Source organism: Rhea americana, unplaced genomic scaffold (assembly GCF_003343005.1).
Source record: "Rhea americana isolate MKP2758 unplaced genomic scaffold, rheAme1 scaffold_7, whole genome shotgun sequence".
Classification (NCBI taxonomy): domain Eukaryota; kingdom Metazoa; phylum Chordata; class Aves; order Rheiformes; family Rheidae; genus Rhea; species Rhea americana.
This window is the reverse complement of record NW_028186867.1, coordinates 9,996,584-10,022,423: the sequence shown is the minus strand read 5'-3', so window position 1 is coordinate 10,022,423 and position 25,840 is coordinate 9,996,584. Positions and strand designations below refer to the sequence as shown.

General features: G+C 39.3%; 2 protein-coding genes across 9 annotated transcripts in view; one reads left to right on the top strand and one right to left on the bottom strand.

Annotated features, from left to right (window-relative positions):
• Positions 1–3,902, top strand: part of INPP4A (inositol polyphosphate-4-phosphatase type I A) — a 137,412-nt gene extending 133,510 nt beyond the window's left edge. For all 8 annotated transcript variants that reach the window (XM_085321553.1, XM_085321554.1, XM_085321558.1 and 5 more), the window contains one exon: positions 815–3,902. In XM_085321553.1, the coding sequence (XP_085177679.1) occupies positions 815–947 (133 nt within the window). In that variant the 3' untranslated portion in view covers positions 948–3,902. The remainder of the gene's footprint in view (positions 1–814) is intronic.
• A 19,311-nt stretch (positions 3,903–23,213) lies between these two features.
• TMEM131 (transmembrane protein 131) overlaps positions 23,214–25,840 on the bottom strand; it is an 83,492-nt gene continuing 80,865 nt past the window's right edge. Inside the window, exons 40-41 of the mRNA XM_085321541.1 lie at positions 25,235–25,264; positions 23,214–24,238 (exon numbers count right to left, since the gene is read on the bottom strand). Coding sequence (XP_085177667.1) covers positions 23,930–24,238; positions 25,235–25,264 — 339 coding nt within the window. The 3' untranslated portion in view covers positions 23,214–23,929. The remainder of the gene's footprint in view (positions 24,239–25,234; positions 25,265–25,840) is intronic.

Genomic DNA, 25,840 nt, shown 5'->3' with positions numbered 1-25,840 from the left:
TTTGTGTGTCTAGTTTTGGATATAATCAAAATCTTGACATAGACTTACAAGTATAAAGAAGCCTTAGAACTGGAGTYATTTTTAACTGTAGCACAGCACTGTAACATGGGCAGTTGCACGCAAATAGTCAGAAAAAATTCAATTCTAAATTCTGCACAGCTTTGTTTTCTTGGGGTGATGACTGTCAATGCAGCCAATCTGTTTTTTCACCTACAGAAAGTGATTATTTCATGATTAAGATGTTTTTCAGAGTATGTTTGCTTTCAAGTCAATCTATGCATGCAAATAAACCTGGAAAGTCATTATTTTGGTATCCACTCTCATTTTCAAGTTTGATCTTAAAACTGATTAATACTCATATACAGGGAACAATGAAATTATTTTAAGGCATTTATTAAGAGATCAGCAGTTTTTATTTTTATTTTAATATACTAACAAATTAGCAGAACTGCTTTTAAGCAATCTCTTGGGATCCCTTGTGCAGTGAAGCAGCATGTGAAGTTAACAGCAATGTACCCTGAAATACATGAAACCCTTGTAAAAGAACTTTTTCACTAGATGCACTGCTGCTTTTTAGAAATGCAAAACTAGCAATCAAACATAGCATGTGTCCATTCTGTGTGCTTCTTACTAGCATTGTATGATGAGTCATCATTTTTAATATTTGCACTGGCAAATTGATTAAATGCTCATTAAATATAACCAATTTTTTTTTAATGCTATGAAATAACCAGTTCATTTCATCTTAGTTTAAGTCTTTTATTTTTTTTCCTTTTTACTGCTGTCATTTTTTGTGCTTGTTTTTTTTCCCCAGTGAGGGTTGTCGACGAGAAAATACAATGAAGAATGTTGGATGTCGCAAGTATGCATTTAATTCCCTGCAACTGAAGGCTTTCCCAAAGTATTACAGGCCTCCAGAAGGAACTTATGGAAAAGTTGAAACATAAGCATATTATGTCCTTTAATTGCTGTTCCATTAAAACATGTGGATACACTCTAGATTAATATATGATTTTGTCATCCAGAACAGATAAATAACTTTTTTGTACGCTTCACTAGATTATATGGAGCATGTTACTTAAAGAATTGGAATCTATAGTAACAATTATTCTGACACCTTAGCTTGAGAATAGTGATGACTCTGCCCATTTAAATAGCCTTCAGTGTATGTAAGATGAACAGATATTTTACCATGTAATAATTACCTATATGCAAATAGCTAGGCTCCTCCTGGATGGCAAGGACTTTATGAATGGCATTTAGGCAGCTGTTTCGCATAACATCTTTTATACTGAGTTGACTTGAGATTGAGCTTTTCATAAACTTTTTAAAACTGAGAGTAAAACTCAAAAGTTGTAAATAAAAAGGGATTGGATCCTAGACAGTCTAATAACTGTAAAATGCATTGTTACAATCAAGAAACAGATGTTTAACTTAAAAAAAAAAGAAGAAGAAGAAGAAAAAAAAAGTCAGCACAATAAAAACTGGGAGTTTGAAATGTTTTGCTGTATATAGGATACCATCTTCATATATGAACTTAATACATATAAGGCCAGGCATATGAGGTCTAGTTCTGTCTAAATCAAAGACAAAATCCCATTGTTTTCAGCAGCAGAAGACTTGGGCACACATCTTAACTGATTTTAAGAGATGTTTCAAAAATATGACACTTTCTAAACCATTAATGCCAGCAAGAGTTACCTCTGCTCTTCCCAACCATAATTAAAGTGCAGCAACCAAGTTGTTGATGTTGCATATGAAATGTTCAATATGTTTCAATATGTATCATATAATAATTAACACATTTTTACCCATAGCATTTTATATCACTTCTTTATTGTAAGTGTTAATATCATGGGGATTTATGGGGTTTTTTTTGACTGGCATTTTTAAATTTTTGCATTATCTGGCAATACAAAAATTTTTGAAGCGCCCAACACATACTAGTTACTCCATAACAAAAAATGGTTCCTGTTTAGCTTTGCATTTTACCTTACTAGACTCTGTTCAGAATCATGTATAGGAAATACACCTATTTTCAGAATATTTCTGAGGAAGGTAGCAATGGCCTATTTTGAAACAAAGTAACTGCTAATGTGTTACTGCTAACCTGTGAGAACTTCAGCTGTGTTCAAGCTCATGACTAAGGTGACTAGTTGAGCATTTGATAAAAAAACTTTCAGGAGACCTCCTTGAAAATAATCATCTCCCAAAGATTGCCTTTGAATATGAGATTCCTTTTTAAGACACAGATAAACATTAATTTCCAAATTTTACAGACTTAAATCATCTCTAGCTAGTTTAATTCAACCCATTGTGCTTCACTTCTAAGGATATAAACTTTAGAATAGAGAAATCTGGTTATTTATTGTTGTGAGAGTAGCAACAGCCAGGTAAGTATACGGCTGTTTTCTGATTTCTTTCTGCCTCTCACTGATGTTTGTCTGTGCTGTCACTGCTCTATCAGTCATGTTCATTCTGCTCCCATATAGGTTTGGGGGTTTTAAGTACAGTGGTTTTTGCATTTTGCTTTTTGCAGTTTAACACTGAGCAGCATGTCACTAAGCCAGTTTAGAGAGTTCTGCTGAACTAGGTTGTTACCATTATTTCAGTCATTATAGGAGAACAAACCAATTTCTGTGCAAAATCAATATATTTCTAGTACCTATACCAGTTCTGAACAAATAATCTGTAGTAGAACAGTCCCTTGGAAACTTAGAAACTCTGCTTTGCAGGTAATAAACTACTGCATTTTTTTTTTACTAATATGTAAAACAAATATATGGTGAAAAACTTTTTTAAAAGATCTCTTCAGACGTGTTACTCCATTAGTTCTGCTCAACCTTCAGTCCCTGGTGCATTATGAAATGCTACATTTATTTTTGTATAAACTATACTCTTTATATCCCTTTGTTTTTATTAGTTGATAATTTTATTTTGTATATTTCAAACAGATAGTTAATTATATATTTTAAATCTTATATTGTTACACTGAAAATCTTCTTCCAGTGTTCACCTTCAGAAGAAAATCATATGAGATCTGTTGTAACAATTAGCAGAGCCACCCACTGATATTGTGGCCAATAATCATTAGATCCACTCTAGAGCTTAGTGATCCTTTATTTATTTTGTATACCCATCCAAACAGGAAAAGTTCCAAGCTTTGTATGTGCACGGTGTTTGCTCACCTTTTTAAAGTGGCAGAATATCAGTCTCAAGTACTGCATTATTTTGTTTAAACTATTCTGATTTCAGTATACTTACATGTAAAGCATCATTGTTCAGCTAACATTTTAAGTAGTCTACATGGTCAGTACATGCACATCGGTGGGCTTGTTTAAAGGGTATAAAAAACAGTAAGATCTTGAGCAGTTCATCAAAAAAGAAAAACTGTGAAACTTTAAATCTGTATAGGAAACTTCACAAGGGTGAAGTAAGTTTTACTATTGCACAGGAGGCAAAATTAAGGATTACTGTAAAATGAAGTTCTGTCTGTTCTTTTTGAGTACATTTTTTAAATTATAAAACATACAAAGGTTAAAAAAAAAGAAAACTGTTGCCAAGTATGTTCTGTGTATGTTCTGTGAAAGTACCTACAGCACAGTTGCCTTTTGTTTCATTTATACATGTAAAATTATTGTATAATACAACACTGTTTTGTCCCAACATAATTGTATTTGCCAAGCTTTCTGCATTGACATATTTTTATTTATTTGGTTTTGGGCAGTATTAATATATCATAAACATATGGCTACTGTTTTATATATTCCTAGTTCATCCACTCCATGTATGCTGTAAATGTGCTAGTCTTTAGAATGAAAACCAATAAAGAACTGACAAGAATACCAAAATGGTGGCTTACTTTCAATGCATTTGTGGTAAATAAAACGTACTCTCTCAAATTCTTTGGCTTACATGATATGTTTATCTGTTGGAGAATATATTACATCTTGTTTGGAAAAATTTTACACGGCTATGCAAGTCAGGAAATAGTTACTTCTTAAGCCCTGCTAAAGTACAGCTGTTAACAATTTTCTGTAGTTAAGTTGGCACCAATTTGTCCATATGGTATACATTCTGCAACAACAGTTAAAGAAACGTGAGATACATTTTTTATGTCATCAAGACCTTATATTCTTTCTCTGCTAGCTTTCTATAACACCTTCATGAGCCTCATCCTCTGTTTTGTTTGTTCATTTGTTTTCTTTTCTTTCCCATCTGTTAATAGAATTCGTGCTTCCCGTTCAGCTAACTCATCCCTGCAACAGCTTTAGCAGTTCTGCTACTGTTCAGTAGGGATAGGGTATCATTATTGATTCTCATTTTGATTTCAGATTAAATACATTTTACATTATAGTATAATAGACTATAATCTGAAGTAGTCCATGATTTTTATAAAATATAAAGAAAAGAACACAAAAAGTAATTATTCTATCACTGAATGTTTGAGAATGGCTAAACAAAATTTTATTTGTGTGAAAGAGCTGAGGGCCACAGGTTGGCAGTGGGTTCTATGAATTAGTTTTTCTCGTTACATGGAAAGAAAAACAGTACAAGGAAAAAGACTCCAYTGATTTCATTCAAAAATGCAGGAAGGAAATATACTTGACAGGTAAGCACTCCTAAATGGTGAGTGCAATATATGTGTGTGTGTATATATCTGTCTTTCTAAATCTACTAATCCAATATCAAAATAGTATCTACTTGTGTTCTTGTTAATAAAAAAAATAAATTTTGCAAAAATACCATTTTGGATTTTTGATGTAGTACTCACAGAAATGGAGATCTGTGGATCTTCGGAACTGAACTATAATTCTCCTGTTGTGATCAGTTTTATTAAGTGGTGCTTTTAACTCAAGTGGTATTGATTAATGCTTGACTTAACATAAGTTATCATCAGGTGTATATATATACTCCATGYTGCTAAAGCAACCACTGTGATTACAAAGTGAGCTCTTCAGATGTTTAGCATAAATTGCAAAGTAACTCCTAAGAATAATAAGGATTAGTTATACATAAAAAAGCAACTTTGTTTTTCTTCTGGGGATGAAAACAGCCTTAATATTTGTACTGGAATTTTGCATTTAGTCTCCTCTTACAAGCATATCCAGTGCACGTATAATACTATAAAGCCGCAAGAGCTGTGTATTTTGTACAAAAAAAGTTCAATATCAAATAGCTGGTCAACAAGAGATTAAGGCCCTAAGAGCTGTAACTCATGTTCCAATGACCAAAGAGATGTAATGTTTTAAGATTTCACTTTCTTTTCAGCAAATTTTTAATACCTTACTGGTGATCTGGCAAAGGGAATGTGTTCCTGTGCCCCTCTCCTTTTTTAATGTAAAAATTTTGCTAGGTAATTAGAATCATAGAATCAGTAAGGTTGGAAGGGACCTCTGGAGATCACCTAGTCCAACCCTCCTGCTCAGCAGGGTCACCTAGAGCAGGTTAGACAGGGTTGCGTCCAGGCRGGCCTTGAAGATCTCCAGAGAAGGAGACTCCACAACCTCTCTGGGCAACCTGCTCCAGGGCTCCATCACTCTCACAGGGAAGAAATTCCCCCTCACGGTCAGGCGGAACTTCCTGTGCTTCAATTTCTSCCCWTTGMCTCTGGTCCTGTCACATGGCAATACTGAAAAGAGTTTGTCCCCGTCCCCTTGACACCCTCCCTTCAGGTACTTACTTACATTCATTGATCAGATCCCCCCTCAGTCTTCTCTTCCCCAGGCTAAGCAGGCTCAGCTCTCGCAGCCGGTCCTCACAGGGCAGGTGCTCCAGCCCTCTGATCATCTTCATAGCCCTACGCTGGACTCTCTCTAGTAGCTCCATGTCTCTCTTGTACTGGGGAGCCCACAACTGGACACAGTACTCCAGACGAGGCCTCCCCAGGGCTGAGGAGAGGGGCAGGATCACCTCCCTCCACCTGCTGGCAACACTCTTCCCAGTGCACCCCAGGAGACCATTGGCCTTCTTGGCCACAAGGGCACATTGCTGGCTCATGGTCAACCTGTTACCCACCAGCACTCCCAGGTCCTTCTCTGCAGAGCTGCTCTCCAGCAGGTCAGCCCCCAGCTTGTACTGGTGAATTTCCTCCTGTGAGGTGTTTAAGAGATGGTAGAAAGCTTAACATCAGAGCTATTAGAGAAATTGTTTGAGCCCAGTGTTGCTTGTTTCAAGCTGGTATACACAACTCTGTGAAGATTGTTCCGATAAAAAACCGATACTGTTATGAACCAAGGTAGCCTGTGGATCTATTGCTTTATGAAGAGCATATACCCTTCCTAGAGTATAAATAATGCTGAGAGCAGCAGTAACTGCCTGCTTTGGTAAGGAACCAAACTGGTTCCATCTCTTTGCCATGACTTTTGCACTGACTTGAAGCTGTCGTACAGCCTTCCACGAAGGGAGTACTAACTGCACTCAGCAAGGCTTACCTGAGRTTGCAAACGTAACTTCTGAAAGTTTAAAACATGTATTTTGACAAAAGAGAGGAAATTTTACTAGATGCAACACAAAATGGATGTGACAGAAAAAAAAAAGAGAAACAGCATCACTTGTTTAAATAAGAAAAAAAAAACAGTCCTCATCAGAAGATTTGGTAGCTAATTATTCTGTCACTGAATGTTTSAGAATGGCTAAATACAATTTTATTTGTGTGAAAGAGAGCTGAGGGCCACAAATAGGTGGCCCTCACCAAATAGGTGACCAAGAGTAATTTTTTTCAGTTCATGCATTTCTAAACATTTCTAAGACCCACCTTAGAAATTTTGTATTTATAGGCCATTGTAGAATGCATATGAAGTTGTTTAAAACTATTCTCCTAATGAACATGTTACACGTGAATTTCAAGCTATGAATGRCAGAGCTTAGTTCAATTGTACCCTCTTTGTTCTCAAATTATTTTAACTGTCAAGCAGACTTCTTGCTCCCAAATATGTTACATCCCCTGTGTAAGCAGCTCCAGTAGCATGACAGTGATCTGCAGAGCTGTGGCCTACTTCATTTAGTARTGTCCAATAGGAGCAGTGGATGGCATGAAAATGCAGTTTTTAAGAAAGAGATTAGTGTCCCTGGTGATCATCCATTTTTTTTTCTTTTGTTATGTCATGCCAATATTAAATTTTACATTGTTTGCCATTCTGGCCTTATGGTTTCTGAATTTTGCTGTATTCTGCARGGCCTCCAGCATCAAGAAGTTTTAATTTTTGTGGTAACTATTGTATTTGTTTGTATGACATCACTCTCCTGAATATAAAATTCTGCAAAGCTGTATCTTCTTCTAGTTGTACATCCCTTACTATTATTCAATGTAAAGTTTTGGTCCTTGCAAAAAATATTTGAGATAATATGTTGTTTATTAGTTATATGTATCATTTAAATACTCAACTCTTTGACTGTGCTTGAAGGAGCCAGGAGGAGGAGCCTTCCAAACGTCTGCAATGGACTTGTTCCACTGGCATATGTAATAGCATTTGGCGAAGGGATCTCTTCTTCAGGCTCCCATAACCCCAGACAAATACACAGATCACTTGCAGTGGAGTCAGTCACTGCCCATTAGGCTCGTTAAGCATTTAATTATTCATAAAGTTGAAAAGTTCAAAGAAAAGAGATTGAGAAGACCTGTCTCTCAACTGGCTACTTAGCCAATAGTAAAAGAATTACCTGKGATGTGAATGAATTACACTGTAGCAGAAGTAAGTGTGGATATGTTTTTGTTTGCTCAGTGCCTCCAACAGCAGTATTAGAAACCTTTTCTGCTGGGATTATATATAGATTCCTGACAATAATCTTTGTTTGGAGGAATTAAATACTTGCTAATTGGAGGGYGGAGGAGGAAGGGAAGCAGTTTTAGAAATTCCTCAATCTTCTCTAAAAGAGAATTTATATTTTAATGATAAGGAATATGGAACTGGAATATAAAGCAGTTACTTATCCACACGCTAAACCACTCAAGGGAAAAACAACAGATCAAGATATGTGAAGACATCTCAAGCGTACCCTTCCATATTTATCTCCCTGTTAGTCTATGACCTTCAGCTTAAACCTGCTATGGTAACTAGGATGTGTGCTTATTTGCTCCAGTTTGCTACTTCACACAGGCTTGTAAAGCTTCTTCAGTGTGCACATGAAGGAATCAATAAAAATCTTACTGCTACCTAGGCCCTGTGTGAGTTTGTTTTCAGAACTGTGCTTACCACTGTGACATAGGGGAAAAAAGCTCAACTCACATGATTTAAAGCCAGATGAAAGCATTTACTGATTTATTTGCAACATGTAATGAATGAGCAATCAGTGAGTAACACATACAGAACCTGTATCAGTAATACAACAGATAAACCACAATCTCATACACTTGCAAAATAATTAACACCTACAAATAGCTAAACACCCTTAGATAGTTAATTCCTCTACTCTAATCACATGGAGGTATATTCACACATGCACCCCTGTAGCCATGTGGGTTACAACAGTACACCCTGTTTGGGCATAGGGGCTCCCTCGTTTACATCCTTCCCACAGGGCATGTGGCTGCTGTGGATTTACGTGACCCTGCACTGGAGGAAAGCCCCTGCTGGCTGCAGGCACCCCCAAGGTRTGGGTGCTTCCAACATATAGCTGTGCTGCCCCCCAGTTGGTGCTGGCTGCATGTGGCACCCCCAGCCTACAGGGAGGAGGGTTATGACACCATAGGGCAATAGCCAGCACTGCCAAACCTGGGGTTCACTGCTGCTCTGCTCGCACTTCTCTCTTCCCTTACCAAAAGCTTCCATGTTTCTTTTTCCATGTCGACTCTTCCTTTTCTCTAAAATTTCTTTGTAATGCTCTAGTTGATAGTCTTTTTAAGCAAACTTTGCTCCTTTGTGTCACCATTTTGGGGGCAAACACCATCTCAGACAATTCTGGGCACTCTATGTATGTATGCTGTCACATTCGTACACACTGTTCACACTCACATTCCTGTCTTACCAGCTGTTTTTCTCAAGGCCACATTACCAAGAGTGGGTCATGTAGATTCCTGCACATCAGTAAAAAGGAAGTCTGGAAAACAGTAAGTAGAAAGTAGCCTCAAAAAGAGCATGCAGTTAATGCTTTTTTAATTGTATGTATTTGGTCCTACTGCTATTTTAAAAAGAAGTATTCTACTCGCTATCAAGACATTACTGGCTTTGAAAAATGCCTTTCTTCAAGCATATGGCTGTTGGAAACCCTTGTTATATTGTAAAGAATTGTGATCTATTGCTGATATGAAGATATGACCTGTTATTTCCTGCAATTTAACAGAAGTACTAATTGCAAAATCATAACCCATTTTCTACCTCCTGGTTTTTATTCTCTTCTGCTTTGTCTCATTTAGCTTTTAAAGACTACAGACTATTAGTTGACCAATTGTCTTATAAAGGGGTACCTTGATATACTGTTATTTTCTGCCCCTAATTCTATCATGAATACTAATTTAGATTTTCATCACTTGAGAAGAGAATGTGGGGATTTCTCCTTTTAAAATATCCCAAARCAGTTTAAAATTTCTATTTAAGACCATCAGTTACAAGTGAAACCAAGGTGCCTTAAAAATACAGACTCCAGCATCTCTAAAGAGTTCATAGTTAGAGTGGGTTACAGTGTAAATACCAAAGTCCAGATAAAAAGGTGGTAATAAATGAAAGAGGGCAGAGTTATCTCAAAYAAGATCTCCTATCCATTCTAGGATTTGCTGTGTTMATTTTGGTGTTGACTGTAATGCACTTCTGTGTGCCTGCTTCTTCTGCCCTTTTTATCTATTCATAGATTTTTATATCTCTTAGAGTGCTTGTTAATTTACTGTATTTGCAGTTGTGGTTGCTGACAGGAAAGAAGTGAGCTTCTCCTCAGAACTGTTCCTATATATCCTGGAGGCCGTCTCCCTAATTCGTTGGTCTGAAAACAACATGAAGCAATGATCAGCACATGCAAAATTAGGTTCCAAAGCTATGAAAAAAATCCAGAAAAGAGCAAGATTTATTTAACATCTGTTTTTACAATACAAGAAGCGAGTCCAAGGAAAGGCTGACCTAAGCCTTGGAAAGAAATACAATGAACYTACCTTGCACATTAAAATGCTTTGAGCAGCAAATACCAAGTTCAGGCACAGGCTTACATATGCACAGATGACTCTTTTTAAGGGAGCCGGTACTAGTTAGCTATCAGCCCACCATTAGGACAACTGCGTACAAAACGCCGCGGGAAGCGGCGGCCGTTACCCTGCCAGCGGCGTTATAACCGGTCCCCTCACGCGCCACAGCTCAGCGGTCGTTGAGAGCGGCGGGTCGCCGGGCTGCGCGCGCGTCACGGCCGCTCCCCAACGGCCGCTCCCCAACGGCGCCGCGCGCGGGCGGTGCCTCGCGAGCCGCAGGGGGGGCGAGCGGCCACGGCAGGCCACGGCCCGGCCCTCGGGGCACCTTTCTCCCGAAATCAGCGAGGCCGTTCGCGGGTCCCTGTCCGGGCACGCTGAAACGAGGCGGCCGCAGGGGCTCGGGGTAGGCGGTTGCCTCAGGCGGGGCTGGCAGCGGGAGGGAAGTCACGGGCGGGCGGGGCGCCGCTGCATGCGGCCACGGCGGAGGGTAGGGGCGAGCTGAGCAGGGGTAGCAGCGGCGGGGGGAGGGAGGGGGTCAGTAGTGGCAGAGGGTAGTACATAGCTCACTTACGGTGGCAGTCGGTAGAGGTAGATCCAGTGAAGAAACCTGCAGCGGGTACTGCCGTGTTTTTTGTGCAAAGAAGGCTGTGAGGGAGGCAGCAATTAAAGTAGCCTGTTTGTATGTGCTGATCCCTTCGGTCAAGTGTTGCAGAGGCCTTTCCCTCCTCTGATAAGTGCTACTCCTTATTTTCCAGATTATASTTTGTCATAAGCAAGGAGTGCATGTTAGTGTTGACTCTATCCTCCCACGGGTTTAAGGCAGCTTTTTTTTAATAAGCATGTTAGTGATGTGATGCRTTTTAATCTAGTCTGAATGAAAATCCTGTGAATCACGTTCATCATATTCATGAATCATGTGCTTTTATGAAACTTCCTAAACATTGTAGTGCCTTAACTGCTAAATTTTTGGATTTYTGTTGACTTGTAGTATTGGTGGTTTTGGAATTTCCATTTTGAAAGAGAGGCAAGCTGATCTTTAGCGCTCATAAAGTATTATAGCATAGGCATCTGTAAAACAATAATGAGTACATTTGTGTGAAAGAAAAATAGCTAAGTGCTCTTGGTGTTTGACTACAGATTGCTTATCCTTTAGCCATTTGTTAAAATACTGCTGTTCAAAAATGGTACAGATAACTCAGTCTTGTTTTTTTGAGGTTTTTCTCATAACTTACACTTTTGCAGGTGCTTCCAAATACTTATTAAATTGCCCTGAGTCATRAGGATATTGAGATCGATGATGCTCAAGCCATGAAGGTGTATCTAGCATCTAACATTGAAATTCTGGGAATTACTTCCTGTTACAGAAATGCTCTGTTGGAAAATGTCTACTAAAAATGCCTTTCATGTTACAAGTTTGTAGCAAGCATGAGGTAATCTGCCCTAGGTATGTGAGTGACATCTGTCAGGTCTTGAATAGCATCTATTAACTCTGTTAGGGCACAGTCACCCTATTCTTTTTCTTCCATAATGTGAAGATGTTCTGATTCAGGGTTCCTTCTGCCTCATTTTATCTTACCCTGTTGATTCCTGGAATAGAAGAATCCTGGAATGATGTTTACATATATGTTTAGTGGTATATGAGCTTGTGGTTTCATTCCTCCTCTGTGTTTCTTTTATTTTTTTTTATGATAACACATCACATATTAATGTTTTGGGATATTTTGTCTTAGAGTTTTTTTGAAATAATCCTGTTCCTTCACAGATATGAAGCTCACTGTGTTTTTTAAGTTCTTTGTGTTTCTTTTCTTACTTGTATGGCACAGTTGCTTGTGAGATTATATATATATATATATATATATATATATGATCATTGCTAATGTTACTAGGTCAGTTCCGTAGTGTACACTCGTTACATGGTGAAGCAGACTGGGGAGTTGATCCGAATAGAAGCAATTTTGTATGTACGTATGTTCTGCATTGCTGAGTTAGTTTTCATTTGGGCCAGTTCTCTGATCTGGTGCACTATGCAGCCTCATGCTCACCAATGCAAGCATCAAGCATGGAAYAGAAGTACCTGTCAGCAAGGAGGTATCCTGTTTGGCAGCCTGCTCTTAGGTTGTCTTAAAGTGATGGTCAGACTGCCATCTGCATGTTAAAACATTTTTGTCTAGTAGCTGCAGGGGTGCCATGGGGGTGTTGCAYAGCCGGAAGGTAGTGAACAGAGTGAAACAAGTTTTTTCCTCCCAAGGAAGTCAGCCTGCGGGTTAGGGTTGGGGCCYGGCAGCTCCCCACAACACGGTCCGGTCTGCGAGTGCATTGTCTGGGGTCACTAAAGGAAGGGGGCCGGAAAAAAACCAAGGACAGTGGAGTCTCTCAGGGCCTTGCAGTGAAATCCTACGTTTTCTGTGTAGTCTGCGCACTCTGCAGATACGTATCTATGTTAAAGACACCTTAGTTCACACGTTTTCCACAGAGCAAAAAACCTCTCTGAATTAATGGAGAAGTCTTCAACTTATTTCTTACAGCATATAGCCTGTATTTATATCATCAAGGTTTGTGCGGTAAATTAACTTGCTAGCTKTAGCAGTAGGATTAATTGCAGTGTTGAAATTAATAAGCAAGAGTGGATGTGGATCCATTATGATCTGTTATGTTTATTCTGTTTTTTAACTTGCCACTTGTTTTTGATTCTTATTTAAGAAGGTGCCTTGTGTCTATTACTTGTGCAAACTGATTTAAGGCAGAGATGATATGGCTGATGTTCCTACTTTAGATGCTGTGGAATTAKATCACTTACAGAGAGATGATGTTGTAAATACATTATTATTTACTGGTCAATTGAGGACATGTTTTTAATGTCAGTTACTTACATAGCAAGATGTGGGGACTTTTCCTGTCACTTCTTATATTTAGTCTGTGCACACTGAGAAACTACATCCCAGCTCTTCATGAGAAACCAGGTTACTTGTGTTCAGATAATATTCCATATAGAAATATTTACTCCTTCTAACTGATGCTCCTTGAAAGCAAAGTGTGTGTGTGTGTGTATTGCTTCTTTTCATCATCACCACAAAAAGTAATAAACTCCTGGATGCTATCTGCTTGTTAAAAAAAACCTTCATGTCTCTTTGATTGACCTGTAGGTGTATTTTGTGATAAGATTCCATTGCTGTCTTCTCCCAAACATATTCTGTGGCCACAGAAGAAGCATAACAGGGAGAAACAGGTAAATGTTTAAAGCTAACTTTAACCTAGAATGACTAGGAGCAGCCTTGGGAGGCTAGACTGTGAAGAGAAAGAGGCTTCTCTGAACTGCCTAATAAAGAAGGTTTTTCTCTGTTTCTTAGAAGAGAGTCCAAGGTTACGGTTAATGTTACCATAGGAGATTAAGATGTAGACACCCTTAATCTAACAATTGTCTTCCTTTTGTTGTTGTTGTTCCTCTTCTGTGTATATACATCAAAAACTTAACCCAAGAACTAACCCAAAATTCCAGTTAAGATTGTGTTTTTATGACTATTGTAGCAGTACAGAAAAAGTTAAAAGAAAGAAAAAAGAAAAGGGTTTATCCATTCTAGAAGTTCCCCTTAAGGGAAWGTTTTTCCCTTGGATGAGACTTGAGTTCTAGATGTTTTAGAAGGTAATGTCCATGAATAGGTAGAGCAGTGAGCAGATTGATTTTGAGTGAGAATTTATCACAACCTAATAGCATTCACAACAGCATGTAACAGCTAAGCACTTTTAGCTTCTAGGTCATCCTGAGACAACTGACTTTGAAGAGAGAAAAACAGAAATCTAGGATAAAAGTGGTATCAAAATTAGCAAAGCACCATTTTCAGTTAATTGCTAGATACTGTGGAGATGGGAGGACTGCTTTGAGTTCTAATACTGACATACTGAAGAGGGTGTTAGGTTTTCCTTGCTTCAAGTGGCAGAGAGGACCAAAACTGCCTTGTGTTCACTGTGAGATGTTACTGCAAGCTGGTCATGTTGTGTTTTGACCAAACTTGAAGCTTGATAGAGCTTTCAGGGAACTGTGCATCCAGTCAAATTTCAGTCAACTTCAGTTTAAGTTATATAAGTGCGTAGGTATTTATTTAAGGTCTTTGGAAACATCCCCAAATTCATGGTCTTTMGACAAATAGCTGTAGAAAAATATCTTCAACTTTTCTTGGTTCCTTGTTAGTTTTAGAATAGTTTCGTGAATCTCCTAGATCWTCTTAGAAAAAAAAGAAAAAGAAAAGGAAGAGGGAACTTTCTGTATGAACAATAAGGCTTTACAATACCTGCGTGGGAAGAATCTCTTGAGGTGGACARCTCTGTAGCAACACATTGCTCATAGGAGGAACCAGACTGAAGCTTAGCAAGAAATTAAACATCTGTGTATTTCAGCTGTTCCTCTCACTGGTAGAAAGGCTGAATCACTGATGTGAAGCATAGCAGTGCCAATTAAAATTCATTTGGCTTATTTTTATTTTCCTCCATCCCAACCCTTTTTTCTGAAAAGGTTTATCAGCTCAGCGGTAATTTAGAGGTTGCAGACRGGCTCCCTCATTCAACTGAATCTGTTTACAGATTGTGTTTGGCAGGGGGAAGTGGTCCTGTGCTCTGCCAGGATTGCTTTTGCCAAACGATTACTGCTCGCCTCTGAGGCTGGAGTTGGAGCCACTGCAATTGCCCAGGCCGAGGAGTGAAGGAGCCTGTCGGTTCCTAAGGGCACTGCAGAGCTGGTACCACCGAAGGTGTCCTGCCGCATGCTGGGGTGGTGTGACCCACAGCACCTGGGCAGGGCAGTGTGCAGTGGGGGCTCACGGCAGTGGGCAGAGCAGCAAGGTGTCACTGACCGGCAGCTACTTCTAGAGGCTTTGGTTTAATCTTTTTCCCCCAGCTGCTGTGAAAAGCCACCTCACCCAATGCCACAAAGTTGTAATTGTCTTTTTTCGTGGGAGCAGTTTCAGGGTTGTGTTCAAACCTGATTGATTGGATMCTCTTCCTCAAGGGCTGATGCAGAAAGAAGGTTTGGGGGGGTTTTCCCTTTGTGCTTTAGCTCTAGTGTGTTTGTGCCTCTTCATTTAAAAGCACCTGCCTTAAGATGCCTGAAAAGCACCAAGAAATGAGATCTGTCTAATATCACTGTGAAGAGAAAAATGCATCAAAGAAGGAAGGAAAAATTGCTTGTTGGGCCAAGGCACATGAGCACCTCATGAGCAAAAGTGGACAGTGTTCCCTCATTTTTTCCCCTTACTTGAATTGAAATCCAGTTCAGTACCATAATGTCAGCTGAATCAAAAAGTAAAATTCAACTTTCAGCTTTGGCTCTGTGCTCTAATTCTACAGTGAATTACAGTTTATAAGTTCTGGCTCTGTTGCTGCCATAACTTTGGAAAAGCTGCTTGGAGCCAAATCCTCAAAGGACACTTATCACTGCAGCTTCTAACTCTCAGGTACCTTTGTTGCTTGATGGCATTTTCAGTCTTTATTTCAGCTTTGCCATATCAAGGATTCCTCATGAGTAAGACTTTATTAGTGAGGCTCAYCTCAGCACGGGCTCTGTTCTCCTATCCCAGAGACAAGATGGTTCTTTGCACTTCTAGCCCTGCAAATGCAGCCACAGCCTCAGCTATATTTAGGTGCCAGTTAAATAACTGAACTTGTGCACAACATCCTGATCTGCTGCCTGTATCCTCTGCTCTTTCATTACTTTCTAGCCCTGGGGAGYCTGGTCACCAGGGTGCACTGCTCTTCCCTTTGGGATTTCTCGTGTGATTCTGCTGTACTAGCTTGTCGCATAGGATAGTGGGAGCACTGCTTCTCTTCTTTTTCTCTTCTCCATCTCTCTCCCTTTCTCCCAATAATCCTAGGAAGAGGACATGGAAATCCCCAGAGTCTTTTGTTGGTGCTCTCAGTGGGTATCATGTCAGTAGGGTGGATGTTGTCTCATTGGATTATTATCCAATGACCTTTTCCAATGAGGTTGCGAAGTACTGCTGTATAATGTGATGAGAACTTGGTGGGGATTTCAGTGTATGGAGAGCTGGGAAAATAGGTTTCTAACCTCGTCAGGAAGGTCTGTAACTAGGATGGGCAGGCCCAGGCCCACTGGGGATCTCCAACTGTGAACTGCTCCCTGGAATGAATTTAACCTAGGTGAGGCACTTCTAGTTTATGGAGTCTGGAGTGAAAGAGGGAAGAAACCTTGTTTATAATTGGACAGCTCAGATGTTCCCTGAGACACAGGGTTCTCGCCGTTAGCTCTGTGTTTTGTGAGCAGCACAGGCCTGCAGGTATATCGTGTGCTTTAAGAGTATTCATGTGGTGCAGTTCCAGGGGCCAGAAGAACATGCGTTTGCTGAGTCCTGCTTGGTTGCAGACAGACAAAGTAGGCTGTTGAAGTGGGCAGTCAGGGCTAAAACAGAGCTAAGAAGTGTCCATGCTTACTTAGAAGGGTGGAAAATTTGAAAGCACTTAGACCAAGGATGTTTTAAAACTTTGGCTCTTTTTTTTTCCTTTTTAATCAATGTGTACTCCATCGTCAACCTTGGTATATTGGTGACCTGGAAGAGAGCAGAGCTAGGTAGTAGCTTTGATATTGAAACTAGTTAATGTGATAAAACAAATAATAAAGGTGATGATTGAAATATTCAGAGGGAAGCAAATTAAGAGCYTTATAAAAAGCTCAGGAAGACCTTTTACAAGGATAAAAGAAGACTGAAAGATGGGGAGGGCAGAAAGATGTGTTAGGGATTTGAACAAAATGCAAAATAATTGCATGAAATACCCTAGTTGGGGCTGTAGAGAAGAGTTGCAAGTTCTGTGGAAACTGGAGGGGCTTTTTTTGAACCTGTGAAGGACATCTTGGTTTAAAAGGATTCAGTATTAGGGGTAATAATTTAGACAGAAAAAAAAGATATAGAAAGATATATGTGGAATAGGAAAGAAAGAAAAGTACTTCTGTTTTTGATAGGTTGACGGGTTTGAAAGTAAAATAGTTATASGCTCTAAGTAGTTTAATTGCATTAGGTTTGCCTAGCATGTTGTGATTTTACATTTGAAGACAAGTAGACGTCAGCTATAACTGACAGTGTGTCTTGATTTGTGGACTTTCACCACTGAGATGTAAGCRCTTCCCAATTCCTTTTGGCTTAGGATTTTCCTTTAGAGCTATTTTGGCTATTTTTTGCTGTTRGAAAATGATAGCTCTATAGACTGGGAGTGGGTGAGAAAAATAATGGTAATTTTCCCCATGTATTGACTTGTTAAAGCAAAATGCTGTTACTATAGCTGAGATTTTTTTTCAAGGTTTGAGGAAAAATCAGAGAGGAGCTGCTGCGATCTCCTCAATACTACATTCAGCCACAGAGGGGTGCTGTTTATCTAAGTATTGAGGCTCTAAGTCTTCACTGTGCAGAGGAAAGCGAATTGCTCAAATTTATTGAGTTAGGGAAAGTTTCCCAGTTTGCTGAGTTAAAATTCTGGAAAACCTACAGGGGATTTGCCTATGGGTTTCTGTTGCTGAAGAGTCCAAATCAGTGAATTTTCTCAAGGAAGAGGCTCCAGTTTAAAAAAAAATCAAGCAAGTGCAATTCAGTCCATTTTTTTGAAGCTCTCTGGCCCCTAGCCTGCTGACTTCAGCTTTATTCAATTTTAGTTGTTCTAATAACTGCATTATATTGATCTTTTGCATGAATTTAATCAATACAGTGGTACTAAGGAGGCCTCTTCCTGCTTGCTGTAGCACAGAATTTTGCTTCACATTTGAGCTGCGGTGAGTTACCCTTCTGGAGCCTTCCTCTAGACCGTTGGGTTCATCTGCCTTGAAGAAAAGAGCCCTCTTTGATCCCTCCTTTTGTCCCTTCCTCATGCTTATATAAAGTCTGAATTTGTCATTAGCTTTCTAAATAACTGTGCTACTTAAAATTTAATTGCAGTGGTTTTTTTTCTTATGTCTTTTTTTTCTGCTCGTGGTATTACAAAGTGCTAAGATGTTCCAGTCTACCATGACTTTTGGTTAGTTTAGCTGAAGCATTAAGGGATTACTCTACTGATGATGATTTCTTGAGAACTGTTGTTTTTTTTTTTTTTTTTCCCTCCTTAGACTTGGATGCTGAGACCTCCACAAAATGGGATTTGACAGGCAGTTAAATGTGAGTAAGAGCTGGCAGTTAGACTCACTTTAGAAACTCACAGGAAGGAATTTCCATGTTGCTGGTTTAGAATGAGACACCAGTTAATATTCCTTGAAATTACTGTTGTCCTAGTAAAGTCCTAGTTTATACAGCAGAACAGGAATTTCCCTGCAGTGTTGTAAACTGAGTCATACCCATTTTATGCAGAATATTGCATAGTTTTTTAGTGATTTTTTCTTCATTCTTCATTGTGGAAATCTTTAATGTTACCACAATTTTGCTGGTACCTTAACTGCTAAAGGACAGGATATGCCAGGTGGGTGGGCTACATAGAGCTGAAGGTACTGTAAGTAAGTCCTTTCCCCTTCCAGAAATCCAACAAAGCAGAACACCAAAGAACATTTTAGTTTCTTGTCTGATTCCAGCTTCTGTGCATGCCTTTCTTAAAAGGCAGTGAGCCATCCTTCCTAGCTTCTGGTTTCCTGCATTGCCATCAAACAGATTAGTSTCCTCTGTCCAATGAATACTGTCTTTCCTGAAAAGTAACCCCAGAAGGGGCCAGTGAATGATAGGGATTAGGCAGGAACTACTGCGGAATACTCATGTTCCTGGTACACTTGCTTCCCAGCCATTTCCTTCTAATCAAGCCAAAATGCTACAAGTGACCTCATTCTGCCACAGACCTATACTAGAAAAATCCAAGAAACAGTCCAGAATATATAATATTTCCCCCCCCAAATACTTTATTAGACCCAGAACTATAAAACAGACAGCCTGTACTTCTTCCCTAGAGGTATTCCTAGGGTAGGGGAGGGGGTTACACTCCCCCTTCCCTGGGCCAAAATCTTTGGGCTTTTTGTTTAGGATGCCTGAAATGTCCCCCTATTGCCTTTTCTAGGGCAAGTAAATGAACTATTTCTCATAGCTTTCAAGAGTCTTTGACTCCAGGACAGACTGTTTCACCTCCTAGAAGTACTATCTGGCAAGCAGGCCACATGACTCCCTTCACCACATGCTGTATAGAAATCCTGCTCCCTTCCCTCTGTCATGCAAAGAATATGTGACTACTACGTGTTACAACTTCAGGAGGAGAGACTGARGGTGCCCACTTGATGATACCATATTATCCAGTGTTACTGGCACTCTGCTGAGGATCCTGACTCAAACATTTGTGCCACCATAGACAGAGACTGAAGTCAGGATTCAGAGTAGTGGCCTTCCTGAAGGACCACTATTTGGTGTTCCTAGGCTGAAAAAAATTATTGTTTTTTGTTTGKTTGGTTTTGTTTTGTTTTCTTCCCCCCCCTTAGGAAGTGTCCATAAAAGCCTTCTTGACCTCCACTTTGGTTGTTTCTCTTGGTGACATGTTCAGTGCAACTGATACAAAGGATGTTTTTTTGGCTCTGCGCAGCTACCATTGCACAGTTCTGCTCAGGATGTGTTCAGGAAGTCCCCATATCCTGCCACATACTGTGCTATTAGGATTTTCATTGCTCCTTAAAAGGCTTCATTTCTTTTTATTAGTTATTTTCATATTTATTAGAGCATGGGCTAGCTTTTAACTGGATTTTCTGTGGCACCTGTATCCATTTGTAGCTTTGTCTTYTTGATGTTTCAGTGAGCCTTTGCTATACAGGAAAAAAGAAGTCATGTTCCACTCTGCTGGATTACAGTGTCTGAAAAAAATGAGCTAGCAGTGGTAAGTATGGCTGGCACTTGGATTTGGTGGGCTGCTAAAACAGTGTGCTGAGCCACTCACTCATCTTGCACAGCAGCATTGTATTGACAAGAGTAAAGCAACAGTTGACCATAAAGCCCATTCCTAATGGGTGCTGGGTGAAAATAGGCACAGGGTCAAGAACAGCTGTTCTGAAGCAGAACCTGTTGTAACTGAGGTGACTGAACCTGCTTCCAGTTGCAGCAGCAATTCACAGTGGATGCTGGGTTATTTCTGGTCTTAGTTCTTATCTTTCTGTTCTAACCATGACTCGTAATAGTGTCATCACTGGGCCATGAGGTAAAAACACTGAAACTCGTCCCCCCCCTCCCCACCCCAAAAAAAACCCTAACAAACAAAACAGCAACAAAATAAAACGGTTGCTCATAATTAAAGGTTGATAAAACAGTCAAAGTGAAGTCAAAGCTATAGTTAGTGTAAAACATCTGTCCACGTGACTTCGATTCAGTGAAAAGTAGCTTCTTGCACCATTATGGTAAAAGCTTCTGTATACTCTAATTTTAACTTTCATTGGGTTAGACAGCATGTTCATGGTCAACCAGATGCCAGTAGAAAATTTCAGTTTGCTCTTAGTATGACATTCCAGTCTWGAAAAATCTGTCATTCAATCGAATGCTGCATCAGATGTCACCTTAAAAGTTTTCCCCAGTTTGTTACTACTTTGTTGGGCAGTGGCCAAGCCCTGGTATGTAGCTCTGCTAATGTGCACAGTGAAGGCTCTGTCCAGACCTCTTGTTACATTGGCTTATTCCAGGTTTCCATAATCATGGAATAACACCAGCGGTGCTTTGGGTGGAACATTATATCCTGTTCTGATATGGTCTCATGCTTAGTTTAACCAAAATCTGTAAGTTTTATTGAAGAAGAGCTAGTGCTAAATGAACTAATTTTGCAGGATATATATTTCTCCACTTTAGGTATTCAGGTTTTAAAACAAGCCAGAAACTTTTCAGATTTTAAAATCTATTTAGTAGTGTTGGCAGAATGAAAATGCCCATTCAGAGCATCAACATAATTAGCAAAATTAATGGTAATTACTTCTTGTCCTTGCTTTTACTTTGTATGCCCAGTACCTTCCAGGTCTGGAAGAGTTGAGGTGATACAGAGTTGTCTTTTATTTTCTCTGGGCTTTTTTATTCAAGATGGTCCTTCTCTCATGCTCTAGGCATCAGGCTTCTTTTCATGCTGCTTTTGAAAAGCTTTAGAGCTTGTGACCTTACTACACCTTGTGGTCTTCATTTATCCTATGAAGCTGTCCCTCCAACAGGCTGCAATATTTTCAACTCTCTCTAGAATTTTAATGTAAGATTTCACATACATTTCACCAAAACGCCATTTTCTTTTTTACTTTAACCTTTTATAATAAGAGAGGTCTGTCATCTCTATTGTTCTGCTATGTCTGCAGAGAATATCCTTCTGATTCATCACATCCCCTTGTGCCCCCCCCAACAGTTGTACAGGCTTGGGACATTGCTTACTCTGGAGTGATTATACTTACTTAAAATAAAATTAAAAAAAAAATGTATCTTAAGACTTAAAGGTAGCCATGTCAGAGTCCTCAGCCAGTGTTTTCACTGCCAGTTAAACATTTGGCAAGCAGACATCTCCAGGAGAAAGCAGCAAAACCTGTGCTCTACATATACTTACATATTTTGTTTAAATTAAATTCCATAAATTACAGTTAGAACTGKTTTTTAAAGAAGCTGTTTTACAAAACAGTGAAAATAAAGTCTGAGTAAAGGGAAGGGAAGTAAGAGACTCTCAGAAATAGGAAGTCATTTGGCCTAGGATTTCTTTCCCTTTTTCCTTGCAGAGAACGGCTTTTGTCTTCCACTCTTAAGAAATTGAGAGTTGGCTATAATAAAGATCACAATAGCTTGTATTGTTTTGCCCCTGGAGCTTAAATTACAATATTTAATTGGTGTTTGAGAGCAAACTCTTCATAAGCCAAAATTGAGAATATTCTGAAGGCAGCAGAGGTTATCCAAAATAATGCAAAGGAGTGGCTCACATCTTGGAAGCAAAAGTCTAAGCTATGTAGGTGTTGTCTTGTGTTGTTCAAAGGGGAATGTTTTCAAARCAGAAATCTTTTCTGCCCTCACAGACACTTAAACTACTGATGATTATTAGTATCTCAGATTATATCCTCCAAGGAATTAATTTTAATATAAGCAGAAATCTAAAGACCTACTGGTGGAAAAAAAAAAGTTATAGGAAAACATAATGGTTACTGCTAGTTTTCGTTCTAAATTTTTATCTTGTGGAGAGACGGGCCCTGGCAGGTCAGTAGCTTAACTACTAACTCTATTTGGCATGCAAAGAGACTTGTTTGCCCAGTTACTCAGAAGGAAATTGCATATAAGGACAAGCTGAACATTTCATTGTCTTGCATGGCTCTAAAAGTACCTGAATTTTAAGAACAAAAGAATTCGAGAAAGCTCCTTTCTCAGAGACCTGTATCTTTAACTTCTGCTGGTGGCAGCAAGAAAACAGCAATCTGAGAGCAGCAGAGACATTGTTTACAGAATGCTAGCTGGAAAAGTGGTCGCTTAGTCTAAATTGCTTATATAATCCTTATCTTTTGTTGCATACAATATTCCTTGWAGCATAAATTAATTACAATATATAGCTCTTTTAAATGATGGACTCTGATAAAAATCTGCTGCTGTAAATTGGGAGCAGTGCTACTGAGACACACAAGTGGATTTGCTTTGTTTGGTAGTGTCTATTAATGCTTTCTTGCAACTGAAGGGTTCATTTTTACCTAGTTTTAGCTTGTATGAATATATTTAGTCACTCAAGCTTGCCTTACTGTTAATAGAGAGAAATGCACTTTAAGGAAAGGTAAGTCACATCTACATATAAAAATGGTGAAGTTCTTGCTTGGGCCTATACAGAACAGAATTACAAAGGTATGGGTGCAGCAGCAGCTGCTACTATGTCTGATTATTTCCAAACTGAAATGGCATAGACACTTTTCCAGCATTTTGCTATCTAGCAGAACTTCAGGTGGTGACATCTCTGTACCTTGTGCAACTCTGAACACAATCTCTAGGTCTTAAATGCTATAACACCACACACTGTTGAGGACCCGTGTTCCATTTGCAGTGAAGTTTCCATTAATACAGGCTGTATGCACAGTAGATTTTTGGCCTGAAGGCTGCCACTGCCAAGTGGATTCATGCATGCACAAGTTCAGAAAATGTGTGGAGACAAAAAGAATTACAGTTGACAGATCTTGAAAAAAGCAGTATTTATTTTAAAGTACAACACAAAGTTGTATCCATAAGAAATGCACAAGGTATCTTGTTTCTTCCACAAGTCTTGGCTGTGTGCATTTCAGTTGAACTTAAAAATGCATTCAGGTTTACAAATGTACAAACAGCACAGAAAGTGTATTACAGTCTTAACAGAATGCTCTTACATTCAGCCATTTTGCTCTTAAGGTTGTGTGTTGTTGTTTGTTGGTTTTTTTTTACATTCTTATAACCTGTGTTAACAAAGACAGCCTTATTTTAAAAAAATACTCTGCATTTTAGCACAAAGTGCTTTATTTGTTTTAAAATTAGATCTTGGAGCATAATACTGGAAAAAATTTAAAAACCAAACCCGGTACTTTGATAAAAGTATTGCATGCCAGGACCATTTTATAGTTCAAATTGTTTCCTAAATAAGAAGTGGCAGATGGTAAAATATGAAACCGGTGTTCAGATTTACAGGCTTCAGCTGTAGTTTGATTTGTGACCAGATCCAGACTTTTTCAAGCTTATCTGCAATCTCACACTACCATATTGCAAGATAGACTTTAAAAGGAGCAAGTGATGAAAGCATGACCGGCAGAGTGGGGGGAAGAAAAAAAGCAATGACCAGCAACAGCCTGAAAATGATGTTTCAAAAATTAGCATTCAGAATTGTATCATGACCTGGATAAAAGTTCTTTCCTTTTGCTTAATTTCAGTTTTCGTGAGGATAGTGTGAATTAGACCAAGGATCTGAGCTTCTTCTTCCAATTGTAGGGCTCCAGATTCTCCAAGGGTTGTAGGTCTGTCCCATGTCTTCAGCAGGATTGGCAACAGTGGCAGCAGTTGATGGAGGAGGTGGCGGAGGCGGTGGTGGTGGTGAGTTTTCACTACCCATGAGATCAATCCCTGACAACGCATTTGCTGGAGTGGCGAAGGGGAGGGCACTGTTGAGATTACTTGACCAAATGGAACTGCTGAATGGAGTGGTGGACCACAGGCCACTTGGGTGGCCAAGGATCGACTGCAAGAGAGAGCTGTGTAAGTAGCAGTTGAAGTAACTTACATTTTCACCATGTTGTTTACAGCYTCCAGCAGTCTGTAAAAAGTACTAAACGTTTGGTATCTAAAGAAAAGCAAGCCTGCTGTGGAACCCCTTCCATCTTCATTGCAGCATATGTTTTTGAGCTTCCTTTAGAGATTGCCCAGAGGAACCACACTATTATCGATAAACCAAATGTGTGCGGTAACTGAATCAGCTGCAGAGAGTGTACATTACAGACTTTTAAGCTGTTTTCATTTGAGCTTATACATTTCCATACTATTACTAATTTAGGCACTACTGTTAGTCAAGCTTTAACACATTTGGGCCAACAAGCTCAAGCTTAATTAAGCTAGTTAGAATGAGGAGATAAATATGGATCATATCTGGATAAAGACAACAAAACTCAAATTGTAATGGAAGGTGGCACTGAAGTCCCCTTCATCCCCTTTTTGGCAGTTTGCAATTACCTCCTTATATTCAGACATATCTGTTACAAAACTGCATTTTGGATGAACCTACCTGTGTTCATCCCCACTGTATCTCCACATATTCCCAACATTTTTTTCCTACCCAGAAGTTCTCCAGATGCAGGGGTAGGGGATAGGAGAACTAGCCATTTGTCATGGATTTCCAGCAAGTCTGCTTTGACTCTCAGGACATCCAGAAGTCTCTGGCAAATGGCCACGGTGCAGATGCAAGTGTACTGCAACACACCACAAATGCATTTGGGAAGCACAGGACAGTTACAGCAAACCTAGAGAATGCATGCAGAATTGGACAGGGCCCAGTTTCCAKAAACTGTTTTATTAAAGCCCAAATAGTGGCAAGCAGTGAGTGATCAGGAGAATCTAATAAACCGTGCTGTAGGAAGTGATACTCTGAAGCAGCCGAAGATCAGGATAAGAAAGGTTAGCATAACTTTCATGCTAACATTAACAGAGAACTTGGTACATGTAGGCTTAACACACTACGTACCTCAGGGCCAATAGATTCAATGCACATGTGCTGTAAATTCAATTTGTAAATACACAGTAAACTTGATACATCCAAAAGGCAAGAGACTCGCTAAGCATGTGCTGCAAGGTTTGGATTTACTGGGTGGAGATAGAGRATCCCTTCCCAAGATCTCAGCCCTCAGATAATACACATTAAAGGTTAACCTGTATCAGTGTACTCTACATTGGAAAATTAAAAGTAAGTAAAAATCTCTTTCGAAAAGTAAACAGGGTGAATTCTGAAAATGTCTTCATTTCAGGTTAATATCCCCCCCTACAAACACCTTGGGATGAAGATACATTCAACCTAATCATATCTGAAATTGGCTGGACACTAACAAAAGGTCCTTACAGGATTTGATACAGAGGGTTGAYAGAAATTTTGATCATACTAAAGGGTTACAAAGACTACATCATTAGGTCTCGCCAAAGTCACTAGGATGGTGAATTAAACTAGGGTTACCATTTATAATTGGGTTATTTAACTAAATGGTTACATTTAAGCTTTGCGAGCATTAGACTACTGAGACTACAGCAGGAAACACTTGTTCTGCTATTCATACACCAACCCTAGAACACTAAATCC